The sequence below is a fragment of the Pipistrellus kuhlii genome, unplaced genomic scaffold (assembly GCF_014108245.1).
Source record: "Pipistrellus kuhlii isolate mPipKuh1 unplaced genomic scaffold, mPipKuh1.p scaffold_m20_p_62, whole genome shotgun sequence".
In the NCBI taxonomy this organism is placed as follows: Eukaryota; Metazoa; Chordata; class Mammalia; order Chiroptera; family Vespertilionidae; genus Pipistrellus; species Pipistrellus kuhlii.
In genome coordinates this window covers 1,322,912-1,341,384 of record NW_023425565.1, presented here as the reverse complement: position 1 = coordinate 1,341,384, position 18,473 = coordinate 1,322,912, and the positions used below count along the sequence as shown (strand labels likewise).

Below are 18,473 nucleotides of genomic sequence, written 5' to 3'. Positions count from 1 at the left end.
GACCCTCGAGGATATGAAAAAGGTCCAACTAGCCGAAACCGGTTTGGCTCAGCGGTAGAGCGTCTGTCTGCGGACTGAAGGGTCCCAGGTTTGATTCCGGTCAAGGGCATGTGCATTGGTTGCGGGCACATCCCCAGTGGGGGGTGTGCAAGAGGCAGCTGGTTGATGTTTCTCTCTCATCGATGTTTCTAGCTCTCTATCCCTCTCCCTTCCTCTCTGTAAGAAAAATCAATAAAATATTAAAAAAAAGAAAGAAAAAAAAAAGAAAAAGGTCCAACTAGAAATTAAATATATGCTGACGGAAATAAAAAATATTATACAAAGACCCAAGAGCAGACTGGAGGAACACAAGAATCAAGTGAAAGATATGGAATACAAAGAGGCAAAGGACACTTCTCTGGAGAAGCAAGAAAAGAATCCAGAAAGTTGAAGATAGTGTAAGAAGCCTCTGGGACAACTTCAAACATACCAACATCAGAATCATGGGGGTGCCAGGAGAGAGAGAGCAAGATACTGAAAACCTATTTGAAGAAATAATGTCAGAAAACTTCCCCCACCTGGTGAAAGAAATAGACTCACAAGTCCAGGAAGCACACAGAACCCCAAACAAAAGGAATCCAAAGAGGACCACACCAAGACACATCATAATTAAAATGCCAAGTGCAAAAGACAGAGAAAGTAACAAGCAGCAAGAGAAAAACAGTTACCTACAAGGGAACACCATAAGGATTATCAGCTGATTTGTTTTCAACAGAAATTATGCAGGCCAGAAGGGAGTGGCAAGAAATCGTCAAAGTGATGAATAGCAAGAACCTACAACCAAGATTACTCTACCCAGCAAAGTTATCATTCAGAATTAAAGGTCAGCTAAAGAGCTTCACAGACAAGAAAAAGCTAAAGAATTCATCACCACCAAACCAATATTATATCAAATGGTAAAAGGTATTCTTTAAGAAGAGGAAGAAGAAAAAGGTAAAGATAAAAATTATCACCAACAAATACATATATATCAACAAGTGAATCTAAAAGTCAAGTGAATTAAAAATCTGAGGAACAGAATAAACTGGTGAATATAATAGAATCAGGGGCAAAGAAAGGGAGTGGATTGATAATTATCAGGAGGAAAGGGGTGTGGGAGGTGCAGGAAGAGACTGGACTAAAATCATACACCTATGGATGAGGAAAATGGGGGGAGAGATAAGGGCAGAGGGTGGGGTGGGAACCGGGTGGAAGGGAGCTATGGAGGGAAAAGGGAGAAACAATTGTAATAATCTGAGCAATAAAGATTTAATTTAAAAAAAAAAAAAAAGCCGGCGGCAGCAATACAAACAGAACTGAACCCTATTTACACTGAAGAAGATGTTGCTTCAGGCACTTTCAGGGAAACAAGCCCACGCAGGCTACCATTGCATTGGTCCAGTGATCAGTACCAGAGAGGGTGGTGGAGAACACTGTGGTAGTGCTCCCTAAGCTCACCTTCACAAAATAGTCAAACAGGGGCCTGTATTTCTTGCCTTGGAGAGATTTCCCTGGAAATCTAAGGAAAAAGGAGGAACACAAACTCACAATTAGATTCAAATTATCAAATTATCACTGCCTTCTAGTTTACTTGTTCCTTAGTCATTAATGCTGGCACAGGTTACCAAACATACTCGTACTTAAAATAGTACTTAAGTACTTAGTATTTAAAATGGTAATATACTTAAAGCTAAACTTGAATAATTAACTTTTGGGTAAGAAAGTATCTTTTTTTTTTTTTTTTTTTTTTTTTTAAAACCAAAGACACACAAGCATAAATCAACGATTTGTATATTTACCTTTCAAGGATCTCATAGTCACTCTCCAATTTATAGAGGGCCGGTAATCTGGCTTCCATTAAAATGAATGTTTTTCCTCTTACAACATCTGTAAGAGCAACAGAAAAAGAGGACTTCAGTGACAGCCAGACTGTGGCTTCCTCTAAAGGCTCAGCTCAGCTCTACTGCAGTCCACCTGAGCCAGCGGGCCCAGAACTCAGAGCAGCACTGCCAACAGAGCTAGGACACACTGCCTTCTATCTGGTCTAGTAATAATTAATGTCGTTTTTAAACATTCGTTTAAAATCTTGCTTGGCGTTGACTTGTATTGACAACATTCAAACACGTGGTATCTACAGAACGTGTGAAGTGCAATTAACAAGTTTTGCTTGAAAAAGTTTGTGTTTGGTTTGGTTTTTGTTGCAAAACTAGGGCTAAGAAGATGGCGGATGAAGAGCATATTCGGCACTGCATGCTTTACGAGTTCCAATTAGGAAGAAAAGCAAGTGAGGCTGCAAAAAATATCTGTAGTGCTCTTGGTCAAGATGCAGTTAGCACCAGAAAATGCCAGCGTTGGTTTGAGAAATTTCGCGAGGGAAATTTTTCGTTAGATGGTAAGAGTGGTCGAGGCCGTGTGTCCAATTTTGATCAAGAAGCTCTTCAAGCTCTTTTGGTGCAAAATCCTCAAATTACCCAACAAGAGCTTGCGACAACTTTAAATTGTTCACAAAAAACAATTTCCAATCAATTGCGTGCACTTGGCAAAGTCCAAAAGTTTGGAAAATGGGTTCCTCATGAGTTGACCGACAACAACCGTAATCAAAGAGTCAAATTTGCAGTTCGCTCCTCTCTCGTCAAAACCATTTGCCGTTTTTAGAACATATTGTTACCGGAGATGAACAATGGGTGCTGTATGTTAATTTGAAAAGGCGGCCTCAATGGTTGGACAAAAATGAGGCTCCGCAGCCCACGCCAAAACCTGACTTGCATGCGAAAAAAGTGATGTTGTGTGTTTGGTGGAATTTTAAAGGAATTCTTCATTATGAACTTTTACATCTAACCAAGCCATTACAAGTGCAGTGTATAGTGCCCAACTGGAAAGGTTAGCCCAAGCTTTAAGAGAAAATAACCCGTGCTGATTAATCGAAAGGGCGTAATTCTTCACCATGATAACGCACAACTGCATACTGCAAGAATCACTGCTGAAAAACTGTGCCAGTTGGAATGGGAAGTTCTCCCTCAACCTGCATATTCTCCTGATATTGCCCCTTCCGATTACCATTTGTTTCGTTCTTTGCAAAACTTTCTTCTTGGAAAAAAATTTAATAATGAAGAATGCCTCAAAAATGCATTGACCGAATTTTTTGCATCAAAATCACAAGAATTTTACAACAGAGGGATTAAAATGCTTCCTGAGCGTTGGGCACAAGTAGTAGAAAACAACAGCAACTATATTGTTGATTAAATTTTGTTGTATTGTTTAAATAAATTCGATTTGAAAAAAGTATTAGAAAACGACATTAATTATTACTAGACCTAATACATACATGACAAAGCATAAAATGCAGCAGGCAGCTCTATCCTTTTAAAGTGAATTAATCTTTATTTTCTCCTACCAAATAGTATCCTGTTCACACATTTGCACCCTTATTGAAAATGAATTATATAACCCGAGAAATAGAAAAGCTGAACAATACGTCAATATTTAAAATTTAATATATACTGGCAAATTGCATTACCAAAGCTTAGGCTAACTTAAACTCCTATCTATGAAGTATGACATATCTAAGAATTTACTAGAACCGCGGTCTAAACTGCGGCTGGTGAGCCACATGCGGCTCTTTGGCACCTTGAGTGTGGCTCTTCCACAAAATACCACGGCCTGGGCAAGTATATTTTGAAGAAGTGGCGTTAGAATAAGTTTAAGTTTAAAAAAGTTGGCTCTCAAAAGAAATTTCAATCGTTGTACTGTGGATATTTGGCTCTGTTGACTAATGAATTTGCCGACCACTATACTAGAGCATATTAATATACACTGTAAGAAAAATGAGAATCTGTGAATTATTGTGAAGGCCCCAGCAATTCATTAAAAAACTGCTATAATTAGCCCCCAGTGGTCGGCAAACTGCAACTGGAGAGCCACGTGCGGCTCTTTGGCCCCTTGGGTGTTCTAACACCACTTCTTCAAAATAGACTGGTCCAGGCCAAAAACCGACTTCTGCTCATGGGCCACAAAGTTTCAATTGCATTGTACGTGCACTCACACATGGTATTTTGTGGAAAAGCCACACTCAAGGGGCCAAAGAGCCACAGTTTGCTGTCCACTGCCCTAGCCAGTTTAGTTCAGAGGACAGAGCATCAACTTGCAGTCTGAAGGGTCCTGGGTTTGATCTGGTCAAGGGCATATCCCCGGGGTTGTGTACTTGAATCACAGTGTGGGATATGCAGAAGACAACTAATCAATGATTCTCTCTCATCATCAATGTTTCTTCCCCCCCCCCTCTCTCTCTTTCTCTCTCTCTCTCTCTCCCTCCCTCTCTCCCCCTCTCTGAAATCAATAAAAAATATTATACATATATATTCATAAACTGATATAATTAATCTTGACACTCACCAACTCTGACATCAAAGGAATTTCAATGTAAGTGGAGTATACTTTTCTGAAGAAAACTCAGGACACATGGTCCACCAAGTACAAGAGGGGTATAAAGGCAGAGGCGTGAGATGATTGAACTCTCAGCCAGATGGCCCCGAAGGCTGTCAGACCCACTACAGAATGGCTATTATCACATGTACACCGGAGAAGCATCTCCTTCCACCTGAGACACACTCTGCACCAACAACAGCTCTTTCCCAGCAGGTATCCTAGGAAACACTAGGTCCTATCCACTCCCAAGGCACAGCTAAGTAATAAAAAAACACCCGTTTTCTGACCAACAACCTCTCTCGTTCATATTATCTGTTGTTCTTGCCAGCAAAAGCTATTTTAAAAAATCTTTATTGCTGAGTATTAGAGATGATCCCTCTTCCCCTCACTGACAGACACACCACCACCCTATCATCTGTTGCCACAGGTAATGCATATCTATACATATAAAAGGCTAATATGCAGTGTCCCCTGGGAAGTTCAATCGCTCATGATGTGTGTGCCGTGCGCTATGAAGGAAGGCCCCAGCTGCTGGGGAAGGGAGGCCACGGTTGCCAGCCGGAAGGCCCCGATCACCCCTGATTACCAGCCAGGCCTAGAGACCCATATAAGATTTTGGTTAATCTCTCTCCACCACCTCTCCCCCGTTCCCTAAGATTCATCAGTCTGTTCCATTATGGTTCTAATGTATTCATTAGTTTATTTTGTTCATTAGATTCCTTGTGCATTTATTTTGATTTTTAGATTCAATTTTCAAGAGATAAGTATTCATTACCATTATTCATGTTTTTTATTTTTCCCCCCACTTCATAAAAAATATTCTTCAACATTTCATGTAACAGTGGTTTGGCTTTTTCTTGTCTGTGAAGCTCTTTATCTGACCTTCAATTCTATATGATAGTTTTGCTAAGTAATCTTGGTTGTAGGCTCTTGTATCACTTTGAACATTTCTTGCCACCCCCTCCTAGCCTGAGAAGTTGCAGTTGAGAAATCAGCTGACAGTCATATAGGCACTTCCTTGTAGGTAATTCACTGATTTTCTCTTGCTGCTTTTAAGATTCTGTCTTTAGCCCTCGGCATTTTAATTATGATGTGTCTTGGTGTGGGAATCTTTGGGTTTTTCTTGTTAGGATTCTGTGGTTCCTGGATTTATAAGTCTACTTCTTTCACCAGGTAGGAGAAGTTTTGTCATTATTTTTATGATTTAAAATATATTTTATTGATTTTTTAGAGAGGAAAGAAGATATACAGAGATTTAGAAACATAGATGAGAGAGAAACACCCATCAGCTACCTCATGCACACCCCTTACTGGGGATGTGCCCACAACCAAGGTACATGCCCTTGACCAGAATCAAACTTGGGACCCTTCTGTCCACAGACTGATGCTCACTATCCACTGAGCCAAACCAGTTAGGGCTTGTCGTTATTTTTTCAAATAGGTTTTCAATATCCTGCTCACTCTCTTTTTCTTCTGGCACCCCAAGGGAATATTGGTACGCTTGAAGTTTTCCCACAGGATCCTTATGTTTTCTTCATATTTTTGGATTCTTTTTTCCGTTTGCTCTTCTAATTGGTTCTTTTTTGCTTCCTCATATGCTAAATCGCTGATCTGATTCTAGGCATCCTCTATTATACTGTTGAATCACTGTAAATTATTCTTTACTTCAGCAAGTGTAAGCTTCATTTCTTTTATTTTTTTTAAAATATATTTTATTGATTTTTTACAGAGAGGAAGAGAGAGGTATAGAGAGTTAGAAACACTGATGAGAGAGAATCATCAATCAGCTGCCTCTTCCACATCCCCTACTGGGGATGTGCCCTCAACCAAGGTATATTCCCTTGACTGGAATCAAACCTGGGACCTTTCCGTCTGCAGGCTGACGCTCTATCCACTGAGTCAAACCAGTTTCAGCTATGCTTCATTTCTGACTGGTCCTTTTTCATGTCTTTGAAATTCTAACCAAGATCCTTGAAAGTCTCACTAAGACCCTTGATGCTTAATATTCTTGAACAACCGTATAACCATTGTTTTGAACTTTGTATCTAGTAGTTTATTTGCTTCCATTTTACTTAGGTGTTTTTCTGGAGATTTTTTTTCTTTCCTTCATTTGTGACAGGTTTCTTTATCTCCACATTATGGCTGCTTCCATGTGTTTGTTTCTAAGTAGTGTCTCCTGGAGTTGGTAGAGTGGCCTGTGTACTAGGTGTCCTGTAGGGCCCATTGGCTCAGCCTCCCCAGTCACCCAAGCTGGACACCCTAACTGTGCCCCTGTGCGAGCTTTGTGCACAGTCTTGTAGTTGAGCGTAGTCCCTTACACCAAACGATTTTGGGTTCCATTCCTAGTCAGGTGCATATGGGAGGCAACTGACCAATTTCTCTCTCTTCTGCTCTCTAAACACATCCTCAGTGAAGATTAAAAAACGAACAACCCATGCACATCAGAGATTCCTATGAATGAGATGCCAGCTCTCTGAACCTTCAATACTTCATCTATAATGGGGGCATGATGTGCAAAAGTACGCTAAAATAAAAAAATTATAAAGTAACATTTACTTTTATATCTGCTCTATTTTTAAAAAATATTTTATTGATTTTTTACAGAGAGGAAAGGAGAAAGATAGAGAGCTAGAAACATCGATGAGAGAGAAACATCGACCAACTGCCTCCTGCACACCCCCTACTGGGGATGTGTCTGCCCTTGACTGGAATTGAACCTGTAACCCTTCAGTCCGCAGGCTGAAGCTCTATCCACTGAGCCAAACCAGTTTCAGCATATCTGCTCTATTTTACTTTTTTATATGCTATATTTTTAATCTGCCAAAGAAAAAAGCAGCACAGAGCCAAACTGGCCTCATTCATGCTAAAAGCCCATGATACCAAACCCAGGTTTATTATTTGACCTAATTGTCTCAACCTCTCCCAAAAACCATCTTACTCAACAAGTATGGAATTTTCTGATCAACCTAATGAAGTTGGTCTGTGCTATAGACTCTGATTATATCCACCCCAAAGGAAAAGGAGGGAATCTGAATTATAAAATAAATAAATAAACAAATAAACAAATAAATACCTTTGCTATTAGCTTTCTCAAAAAATACTCACATACCAAACAGATGTCCCAGTCTAAAAACAATCCTTTTTCTTTCCCTAGTAACTCTCCTTGCCTCAACCCTCTTCCTATAAAATGCATAATTTTGTACTATCCTTAGCAGCAATCTTCTACTTAGAGATGGGATGTTGCCCACTTATCAAAGCCAATTAGACCCTCAAATTTAGTTGGCTGAATATTGTTCTTTAACAGATTAGAAATTAAAACAAATCTCTTTTATAGATTATTGTTTACTCCACACAAAAAAATGTAATGTTTACTCTTTCCCAAAATGTTAACAATTACCATATCCATATTAATCATAAGTCATCAGACTCACACTTACCTTTAATCTTTACATACTGCATATCTGGATTAACGCAGAGGGCAAGGTTACTAGGCAGAGTCCAGGGAGTAGTTGTCCAAGCAACCAAAGATATATTTTCATCTTCCACCAAAGGAAAGGTAACAAATATTGAAGGATCTTGAACATCCTCAAATAAAATGAGACAAAGAATTTTTTTTTTTTACAAAATCCCTAACAACAGACATTGAAAAAAAAGAAAATAATACTAAAGAAATAGATTTTCAGTGTAAACTAAGCTTTTAAAAAACCATTTGCCACATTTATAAAAAAATACAAGTCAAGAAATTACAAATGTATTTTTTAGTATACTTTAAAAGCTTTAACAATTATACATTGTATAATGACATTATGGTCAATGGACTGAAGAAATGGTGGTGATCCCTTAAGATTACAATGGAGCTGAGAAATTGCTATAGACTCGGCTAATGATGTCATAGGTTTCCTAAGGTCACAAGCCAATGTACTACACAAGCACTTACGTTAGGGGCAAAAATAGAACATTGAGGACTAGCTCTGGTTGTTGGAAATATTAACTAGGACTGCTAGTAGTTGGATGCCCCCAGGCCCAAGGAGTCAACCTTGGAAGCATTCTCATTCAGGAACTGCCTATCCTCATGGAAAGACAAGTGATCCTTGTCCTACCCTATGTAAGCAGCTGGCTTATGGGGGCTGCAGAGCAGAATTTTGTGGAGGACCTGCTGCTCTCTCATACTGTCGCATCTTTGTAATAAACGCTCATATATGATTCCGTCCTCTCTGCTTAATTGGCTCAAGTAGTGACAGGCAGCACAGACCCATTGATTGCCGGGTACACTTAGTAGCATTGCCTTGCAACTGTCAACAATGTTCAGTATAGGGCAGTGTTTCCCAAACTTTTGACATGTGTGTGCCCCTTCTATAATTTTCCTAACGCTGAGTACCCCTCGTACAAATCTCATGGGGAAAGGGGGGTTGGGGGGAAATCCCTTGTTTTTAAATTTCTAAGAGCCTTAGTTCAGTGACCTACAACATTACCAACAGGCAGGATGAATGATGAAATAACCAAGCCTCCCTAGGCTGAGGCTCTACATTGGGACTATTACTGTAGTCACCACACCATTTACCTTCCATGTACGTAACTTAATGCCCAAGGAGCTTTCACATACCTTGTAATTCTGATGAGATTCAAAGTTGGAAAGTGGAGTGTTGCATGCAGTGGAAAAAGGCATGACTTTCATACCTCTATAAACAAGGCCTTTATCATAAAGTTGTTTGAAGACCCACCTATCAAGCCAAGAGACATTTTAGAATCCTATCTAATAAAGGGGGAATATGCAAATTGACCGTCACACTCACAAAGATGACAGTGGCCAGTCCCCTCAGCTCCGCCTGAGTCCTACAATCCTTTCAGCCCCACTAGGGGGGTGGCAGGCATCCGGTGTGGCCACACACTACTCCTGTGTGTTTCGCGGAGTCCCACAGTCCTTTTAGCCCATCCTGGGGGGTTGCGGGGAGTGGCAGGCACACAGTGTGGCTGGACTCCCTTTAGTCCCCCAGCCATCCCGGTGGCCCAAAGCACAGGCAAGCCTTAGATGTCAGCTGCCCAGCTGACACCTTAGGTGCAGGCAAGCCTCGGATGTTGGATGCCCAGCCACCTCGGGCTGGCCCAAGGCACAGGCAAACCTCAGATGGCGGCTGCCCAGCCACCCAGGTTTGCCCATGGCTTGTGCTGCTGGCAGTAGCAGCAGAAGAGGTGTTATAGAGGCACTGCCTTCCTGATTGCCAGGTCCCCTCCCGCCCCTGAGGGCTTCCGGACTGAGAGGGGACAGGCCAGGCTGAAGACCCCTCAATCCCCCAGTACACAAATGCTGTGCACCAGGCCTCTAATTATATAACCAAAATTCTGTTTCCCCAAAGACAAATATTTATGCCAGGTTTTATTTATACACTTTGTCTCAACCAAAGACATGAAAACACAATGTCTCTTAACTGAAGATTCACTGGTAAATTACAACAGAGCAGAATGAAACTTTATGTAGACACAAACGTGCTAAAATCTGTTGACATGGAAACAAGTACGTAACTTAATGTTGACTGAAAAAATTACTGACACCATAATGTACAGTAAGGTACCAATTATGCAAAACTGCACATTTCAGTTCAGGCAGTCCTTGGGTTACATCAGACTCAACGTACGTTGTTTCATGGTTACATTGTTTACTTTAGCATTTACTCTTTTTGAATACTCTATGCTTTGGAGTAAATGCATAATAACATGCATCTATTATTCTAGTGTCCTTTAGAGGTTAGTTTTGAATTTAGTTAATTTTGGATTCTTGATAGTAAGGTATCTAAGTATTTTGTCATATACAATAGCCTCAGAAGATTGTGCCTCAAGCAGTAATCAAATACACTGGTATTTCCGCATCAGTGCATACAACTGCTCACACTAACTAGAATAAAAAATATAAATGGTCTGTTATTAAACTGGGACTCAAAGACAAATCTCTACAGGATACTAAAATGATACATATATGTCATTACACATTTACACCAAACCAAAGAATTCAAAAAGAGTGAAATATAAAGTACCGTATTTTTTGGACCATAAGACGCTCCGGACCATAAGACGTACCAGTTTTTAGAGAAGGGAAATGAAGAAAAAAAGATTCTGAAACAAATAGTGTCCTAAAATATTTTATGTTCATTAAAACCCAACATCACAGTCATAAACACATGTAATCAACCCTGTAAACAGCAGCATTTAGAACCATTTTAGAGCCGGGCAAGCACACAGAGACCACACAGAGCCGGGTAAGTAAAAAAACTTTTTTTTTAAAGTATATGTGTAGGCTATATTTGGACCATAAGATGCAGGGACTTTTTCCCCCCACTTTTGGGGGGAAAAAAGTGTGTCTTATGGTCCGAAAAATACGGTACATTATGGACTTGGGGTGATTATTATGTGTCAATGAAGGTTCAGTTGTAACAAACCTACTGTTCTATATTAACATAATAATGGGTAGGCAATGTGTGTGGGGGCACAGGCCATACGAGAAATGTCTGTACTATGAACCTAAAAATGCTATACAAAAAATTAAAAGTTTTAAATTAATCTTTAAACACCAAAACAAACCCATCATTACTGTACTATGTAATACATGGGTGGGTGGGCAAAAGTAGGTTTATAGTTACAAGTATACAAAATACAGTTCATTCTTGTATTATTTAATTATTGTATTTTTTTCCTTATTTTCTAAAATTTATTGAATTGAGATAGAGCATTCATTGGTTAATACTTGTATGTGCCCTGACCGAGATCAAACCTGAAACTGTGGCACATTAGGACAACGCTCTAACCAACTAACATTAGTTGTATTTTCTATATGAAAAACTGGAAAGCTGTTTTTGTCCACCCCTGAATGACAAGAATATTCATTATATTTACAATTTCAAATACACTTACCAGACAGATTCCATGAATTCTGGATAGAGTGTTTTATAGTCATTGTCAAAGTCAATCCATCGGCCAAGTCTAGTAACAGTAGACTTAAAAAATATAAATATTAGTTGATAGAGAATATTTGTTATTGTAAATCAATGTGTTTTACTTTTTAAAAAATATATATTTTATTGATTTTTTACAGAGAGGAACGGAGAGAGATAGAGAGTTAGAAACATTGATGAGAGTCATCAATCAGCTGCTTTCTGCACACTCCCCACTGGGGATGTGCCTGAAACCAAGGCACATGCCCTTGAACGGAATCGAACCTGGGACCCTTCAGTCCGCAGGCTGATGCTCTATCCACTGGGCCAAACTGATTTCGGATATGTTTTACTTTTTTATCAGCACATGCAATGATTATGGGAAAACAGAACAATCAATAATTGAGGTAAATCTATATTGCTATCAACATACTATGTAAGATTAAGCACCAGATTCTTCTGGCACTCATCTCATATAAAAATGTTATTTGCAAATTATTAATATGCCCTTAAAGTCTACCAAAGTTACCATTCAACAAAAGCTATAGCTGTAACTGCTGCTGGCAAGAATCATTAATGGATACTAAAACTACTGAGTTAAAGTATAAAAAACAGGATATTTGCACAAGCATCACCCCACAGAATATTAATGAGAAAGGAAAAACTCCAACTTTACAATAAAGAAGCCTGAACCAGATCACCTTAGTAACCAAAGTTAACATAATTAATGGGACTTATCAGTATTACAGGCCACCTGATGACAAACTAAGGGTATGTATGATGTCACTTCTGAGACATTTTTTCCAAAAATGTAGATCCTAAACTGAATCATGAAAAAACAGTAGATATTGAGGGAATTTCTTAAAAATAACTGGTTTGTACTATTTAAAAGTGATAAGGGCAAGCCCTGGCTGGGCAGGTCATTTGGTGAGAGCATCATCATCAAATACACAAAGGTTTTGGGTTCAGAACACATTCAAAAACCAACCAATGAATGCACGGATAAATGGCTAAGGAAACTGCTGCTCCCCCCCTTCTAAAATGTAAGCTTAAAACTTTTTTTTTTTTTTTTAATATATTTTATTGATTTTTTACAGAGAGAAGGAGAGAGGGATAGAGAGCTAGAAATGTCGATGAGAGAGAAACATCGACCAGCTGCCTCCTGCACATCCCCTACCGGGGATGTGCCCGCAACTAATGCACATGCCCTTGACCGGAATCGAACCTGGGACCTTTCAGTCCGCAGACCGACGCTCTACCACTGAGCCAAACCGGTTTCGGCGTAAACTTAAAACTAATTTTAAAAATATTTTTTAAAAATTAAAAAGGTGGCAACGTCATAAATGACAAAAAAAGATAAAGATCATGTTTCAGATTATAGGAGACTGTGGAGGTATGAAACTAAATGCAGGGTCTGCTTCTAAACAGTATTTTAGATTAGAAATAAAAATTAGTGGAATTGGTTAAATTTGAAAAAGGTCTAATGTATCAATGTTCATTTCATTTTGATAATTTGCTTTTGTTAATTGTTCTATTGTTATTGAAGGTGTTAGCTAATAAGTAAAGGATAAAAGAAAACACTTGATACAACTTCACAATTTTTAACAAACTGGAATTATTTCACAATGAACAATTTAAAAATAAGGGGGAGTGGGTGAAGATCTACATAAATATTATAATCAGTATTTTTCCCTACTGGTAACCAGGCAAGAAAAGTTAGATTAAAGAAAGTTAGGAGAAAATTTAGAAGCTTTGATATTTTAGGTCCATGATATAAAATTTTATTCACCAAAGAAGAGAAGTTACTCAATGCTTTGAGCAGAGAAGAGCAAGATGAGCAGAGTCCTGTGGGAGAGGAGAGAGAACTTCATAGGCTGAGGGGAAAGAGCGTAAGCAAGAGACCAATTAGGATATTGTTACCAAAATGAAGAGGCAAGAAACTAGGGAAAGGTTGTTGGAATGAAAATAAATGACTAGCCCTAACTGGTTTGGCTCAGTGGATACAGTGTTGGCCTGCTGACTGAAGGGTCCCAGGTTCAATTCTGGTCAAGGACATGTACCTTGGTTGCAGGCACATCCCCAGTAGGGGGTGTGCAAGAGGCAGCTGATCAATGTTTCTCTCTCATTGATGTTTCTAACTCTCTCTCTCTCTTCCACTCTGTAAAAAATGCAATAAAAGTTTTTTAAAAAAGAAGAAAACAAATGACTAAATAAGAGATGCTAAGACTTGATAGAATTTGGTGGTAGATTTGATAAATGTTTAAAGCCTGAGTCTACTGGCAGAATAGTGAGTTCTAAAGAAAAGCAAGTTTAAGAAATCAAAGTGGTAAGATGGAGGGAGATCAAAAAAATAAAACAAAGCTGTTAAGTGGCACAAGCTAATTAATCAAAAGGCCAGGGAGAAAATAAGGAGCTGGGGACCTGTGTTCCTATGCCCTTAAGAAAGAGCATGCATGCCAAAACCGGTTTGGCTCAGTGGTAGAGCGTTGGTCTACGGACTGAAAGGTCCCAGGTTCGATTCCAGTCAAGGGCATGTATATTGGTTATGGGCACATCCCTGGTAGGGGGTGTGCAAGAGGCAGCTGGTCGATGTTTCTCTCTCATCTACGTTTCTAGCTCTCTATCCCTCTCTTCTCCTCTCTGTAAAAAATCAATGAAATATATTAAAATGTCTCTTTCTTTAAAAAAAAAAAAAAAAAAAAAAAAAAAGAGCGCAGAGCTCTGACAGCACTAACAGTTAGGTACAGGTACCAGCTGTGGGAGCACCACCTATAGTTCATGTAACCATGAGTCCAAATTAGAACTGATTTTAACATTTGATTTCCTTTTTCTATTTTACAATATTCAAGTTAACCTATTTGCTAGGTCAGCCTGATTCCTGTCAAATACTGTGGACAGGTAAAAGATTAAATATGAAATATTAACCAAGCATATAGAAATAACAGAAGCTTCAGTTTAAGCTAGTCTACGCACTAGGGCTGGAGGTGGAAGCAAAACACTCTTTTAAAAAGGAATAGCTGACACCTTAAGTTACAACTTCACATGGACAGCCATACTTTTGGGAGCATCATAAAATGCACAAAGGACCATAAGCCACTTGAACATCCATTTAAACTAGAAGTTTTTGTCAATTCCACTGAAAATAACTGAACATACCTTCCACTCAGTAGAATATCTCATCACAATTGCTCGGCACTGATTGTTGTACTCCACAATCCCCATTTTGGCTACATCCTCTGGTCCTCTGATTCCTAGTAGCTTATCTATTTCATATTCCTGAAAATATACAATAACATTGTTAACAACCTTGCCCTATGAAATAAAATGCAATTGAATTCTAGAAAATAAAACATTTAAAAATAAGTTCTCAAAAAAATCTAGAGAAAATGAACTATAAATATTATAGAAATGAAGAAAAAGTCTGACTATAGTAAATATTCCATCATACTAATATAGGTTATATGATGAAATCTAATGCTTTTAAAAAATGAAAACATATGGCTGGTGACTCAAACATACCACAGGTAGGCCATGACAATCCCATCCAAATCTTCTGTCAACATGAAACCCACTCTGGTGAGCATATCTTGTCACTATGTCTTTAATTGTCCCTGCAAGTATATGTCCATAGTGAGGCAGTCCAGTTGCAAAAGGAGGTCCATCATAGAAAGTAAATCTAACAAAAAGAATAAAGATATGTGATTAGTTTAAAATAAACAATAAAAATGTAGGACATTTTTTAATAGATGGCAACTGTCTCAGTGGAGTGTTCAGGAAGAAAACCCGGAGTGCCTGGCTGGCGTGGCTTAGCTGTTTAGCATGTACCTATGAATCAGGAGGGCACAGTGTAATGCCCAGTCAGGGCACATGCCCGTGTTGCGGGCTCCATACCCAATGAGGGGCATGCACGAGGCAGCCCATCAAAGATTCTCTCTTATCACTGATGTTTCTATCTCTCCCACACCCTTTCTCTCTGAAATCAATAAAAATATATTTAAATATATATATTAAAAAAATAAAAAGTGTGACTAAAATCTTTAAAAAAATTTTTTTTAATTGATTTCAGATAAATACATGAAGTTGGCAATGTAGCAAAATACAAAATCAAAACCAAACATCTATGGCTTTTTTATACACCAATAATGAATTCTCAGAAAGAGAAGCTAAACAAAACAATCCCATTTACCACAACAAAAAAAATTAAGACAACTAAAGAATAAACCAAGAAGGCAAAAGACTTATAATTGAAAAGTCATTGGGAGAAAAAAAAGATAAAAGAGAAATATGAACAAGTGGAAGAGTATTTCATGTTCATAGATTGGTAGAATTTACAGTAAATGTCCATTATTACCCACAGCAATCTACAGATTCCATGCAATTCCTATTAAAATACAAACTACAAATACTCCCAAAATTTATATGGAACCGAAGACTCCAAATATTCGTAGCAATCTTGAGAAAGAACAAAGTTGGAGGAATCAAAATACCAGCCATCAAGTTACACTGCAAAGTCACCATAATCAAAACAGCTGGGTACTAGCACGAGAACAGGCATACAGATCAATGGAACAGAAAAGAGAACCCAAAAATCGACCTAAGCCAATTACGCTCAATTAATATGACAAAGGAGGCAAGAGCAAACAATGGAGTCAAGACAAGTCTCTTCAATAAATGGTGCTGGGAAAATTAAACAGATACATGCAAAAAAAATGAAACTAGACCACCAACTTAGACCATACTCGAGAGTAAACTCAAAGTAAATAAAAGACTTAAATGTATTTAGTGAAACCATAAAAATCCTATACGAAAACATAGGCAGCAAAATCTCAGACATCTCTCGTAGCAATACGGTTATGGATACATCTCTCGGGGAAAGGAAACTAAGGAGAAAATAAACAAATGGAACTGCATCAAAAAAAGCTTCTGCACAGCAAAAGAAACTACTGACAAAATGAAAAGAAGAACATGTTTGGCAATGATACATCTGATAAAGGGTTAATCTCCAAAATATATAAGGAACTCATGCAACTAACAAAAGACAAACAATCCAATTAAAAAATGGACAAAGGACCTAACTAGACACTTCTCCAAAGTGGACATGCAGATGGCCAGAGATATATGAAAATTAAAATGACAATGTGGTACCACCTCACACCTGTCAGATGGTTACCATCAACTAATCTACAAATGACAAGTGCCAGTGAAGATGCGGAGAAAAAGAAACCCTAGTACACTGCTGGTGGGAATGCAGAATGGTGCAACCATTATGGAAAATAGTATGGCATTTCCTTAAAAAATTAAATATGGAACTGCCATTTGACCCAGTGACCCCACTTCTAGGAATATATCCTAAGAAACCGGAAGCACCAATCAGAAAGAATGCATGCACCCCTATGTTCATAGCAGCGCAATGTACAATAGCTAAGATCTGAAAACTGGCTAAGTAGATGAGTGGATAAATTCAGATAAATGATTAGATATTTATTGCAGGTCCTGCCTTAAAAAAGGTAGTTATGGGGGAGCTGGAGAGGCCTCCATTGGGCCATCTATTCTTCATTGGTTATTCATCCTGATGCTAAATGATAAAGCTGTTCATCAGTTTTTGAGCAGGAGACACATGATTAAAAACACAACAAAACTGGTTGTTAGATGAAGGGAGACTATAGGCAGGAGGCACCCTTACAGAAGGCTAGTCTAAGTAATTAATGAGGTGTTAATGAGAAAAGTGGAAAGAAGAGTGTGATATCTAAACTCTATTCAATAGTGGTCCAAATTTAAATAGCTTTTCACATCGGAATTTCATTAGATCATTCAAGTTAATCTATTCAGAACTCTTAAACGGAATTTAATCTAATAATTAAGAACTAATTCATTCAATGCATATTTACAACTGAGAGTATCTACCATATAGAGCTAGGAGTCTCCGGTACCACTAGGTGAATAAAAAGTTCCTGCCTTAATTGAACAAAGTCTAAGAAATGACCAGTCGTAAGGCTCTATCTATTCCAAGAAATTCACATACTTTGGCCTATGTTTTGACTGCTTCAGGCATTCTTGAAAACAATTAAATTTGGACCAGAACTGCAAAATTTTCTCTTCTTCAGCAGGAAAATTGATGTTTTCTGGAACTTGTTGAACCATTTTTTTGCTGCAAGAGAAATAAAATTTATTATTCTCAAAGAGAAGTCTAGCCTAGAAAAAATTACCATACATTAACATAAGTGTACATATTACTACCCATGCTACTATATGTTACTTTAAGCCGAAACCGGTTTGGCTCAGTGGTAGAGCGTCGGTATGCGGACTGAAGGGTCCCAGGTTCGATTCCGATCAAGGGCATGTACCTTGGTTGCGGGCACATCCCCGGTGGGGGTGTGTGCAGAAGGCAGCTGGTTGATGTTTCTGTCTCATTAACATTTCTGGCTCTCTATCTCTCTCCCTTCCTCCTCTCTGTAAAATATCAATAAAATGTATTTTTAAAAAATAATAATAAAATAAAATAATTACGTTTGCCATAACCAGTTTGCCTCAGTGGATAGAGCATCAGCCTGCGGACTCAAGGGTTCCAGGTTCAATTCCAGTCAAGGGCACGTACCTTGGTTGCAGGCACATCCCCAATGGGCAGTGTACAGGAGGCAGCTAATCGATGTTTCTGTCTCATCAATGTTTCTCACTTCTAACCCTCTCCCTTCCTCTCTGTAAGAAATCAATAAAATATATTTAATAAAAATAAATAAAAAAACAAAATTTATTTGGGTAAATTTCACACAATACCAAGTTCATCCTTTTAAAGTGTACAATTCAGTGATTTTTAGTATATTCACAAAGTTGTGCAACTGTCACTATGCTAATTCCAGAACTTTTTCATCAATGCTCCCTCCCATCCTCTAAAAACCTGTACACATTAGCAGTCACTCTCCATTCCCTTTTTTCCAGCCCCGTAATTCTGCTGCTTCTATAATTTTCCTGTTCTGGACAATTCATATAAATGAAATCATGTATGACAGCCTATTTTGTCTGGCTTCTTTTATGTAGAATTGTGTGTTCAAGGTTCATCCATGTTGTAATATACATATCATTATTTTTATCCTGAAGTTTTCTTTGTAT

General features: G+C 38.4%; 1 protein-coding gene across 2 annotated transcripts in view; it reads right to left on the bottom strand.

The window, feature by feature from the left end:
- The window catches only part of IARS1 (isoleucyl-tRNA synthetase 1), a 97,728-nt gene that overhangs the window by 74,761 nt on the left and 4,494 nt on the right, over nucleotides 1-18,473 (bottom strand). The window contains exons 2-9 of one of the 2 annotated variants that reach the window (XM_045575047.1): nucleotides 17,389-17,514; nucleotides 14,886-15,042; nucleotides 14,523-14,642; nucleotides 11,347-11,429; nucleotides 9,047-9,164; nucleotides 7,881-8,028; nucleotides 1,818-1,905; nucleotides 1,477-1,537 (exon numbers count right to left, since the gene is read on the bottom strand). In XM_045575047.1, coding sequence (XP_045431003.1) covers nucleotides 1,477-1,537; nucleotides 1,818-1,905; nucleotides 7,881-8,028; nucleotides 9,047-9,164; nucleotides 11,347-11,429; nucleotides 14,523-14,642; nucleotides 14,886-15,042; nucleotides 17,389-17,507 — 894 coding nt within the window. In that variant the 5' untranslated portion in view covers nucleotides 17,508-17,514. Of the gene's footprint in view, nucleotides 1-1,476; nucleotides 1,538-1,817; nucleotides 1,906-7,880; nucleotides 8,029-9,046; nucleotides 9,165-11,346; nucleotides 11,430-14,522; nucleotides 14,643-14,885; nucleotides 15,043-17,388; nucleotides 17,522-18,473 lie in introns of both variants that reach the window. The other variant, XM_036420099.2, reaches the window with a different exon arrangement.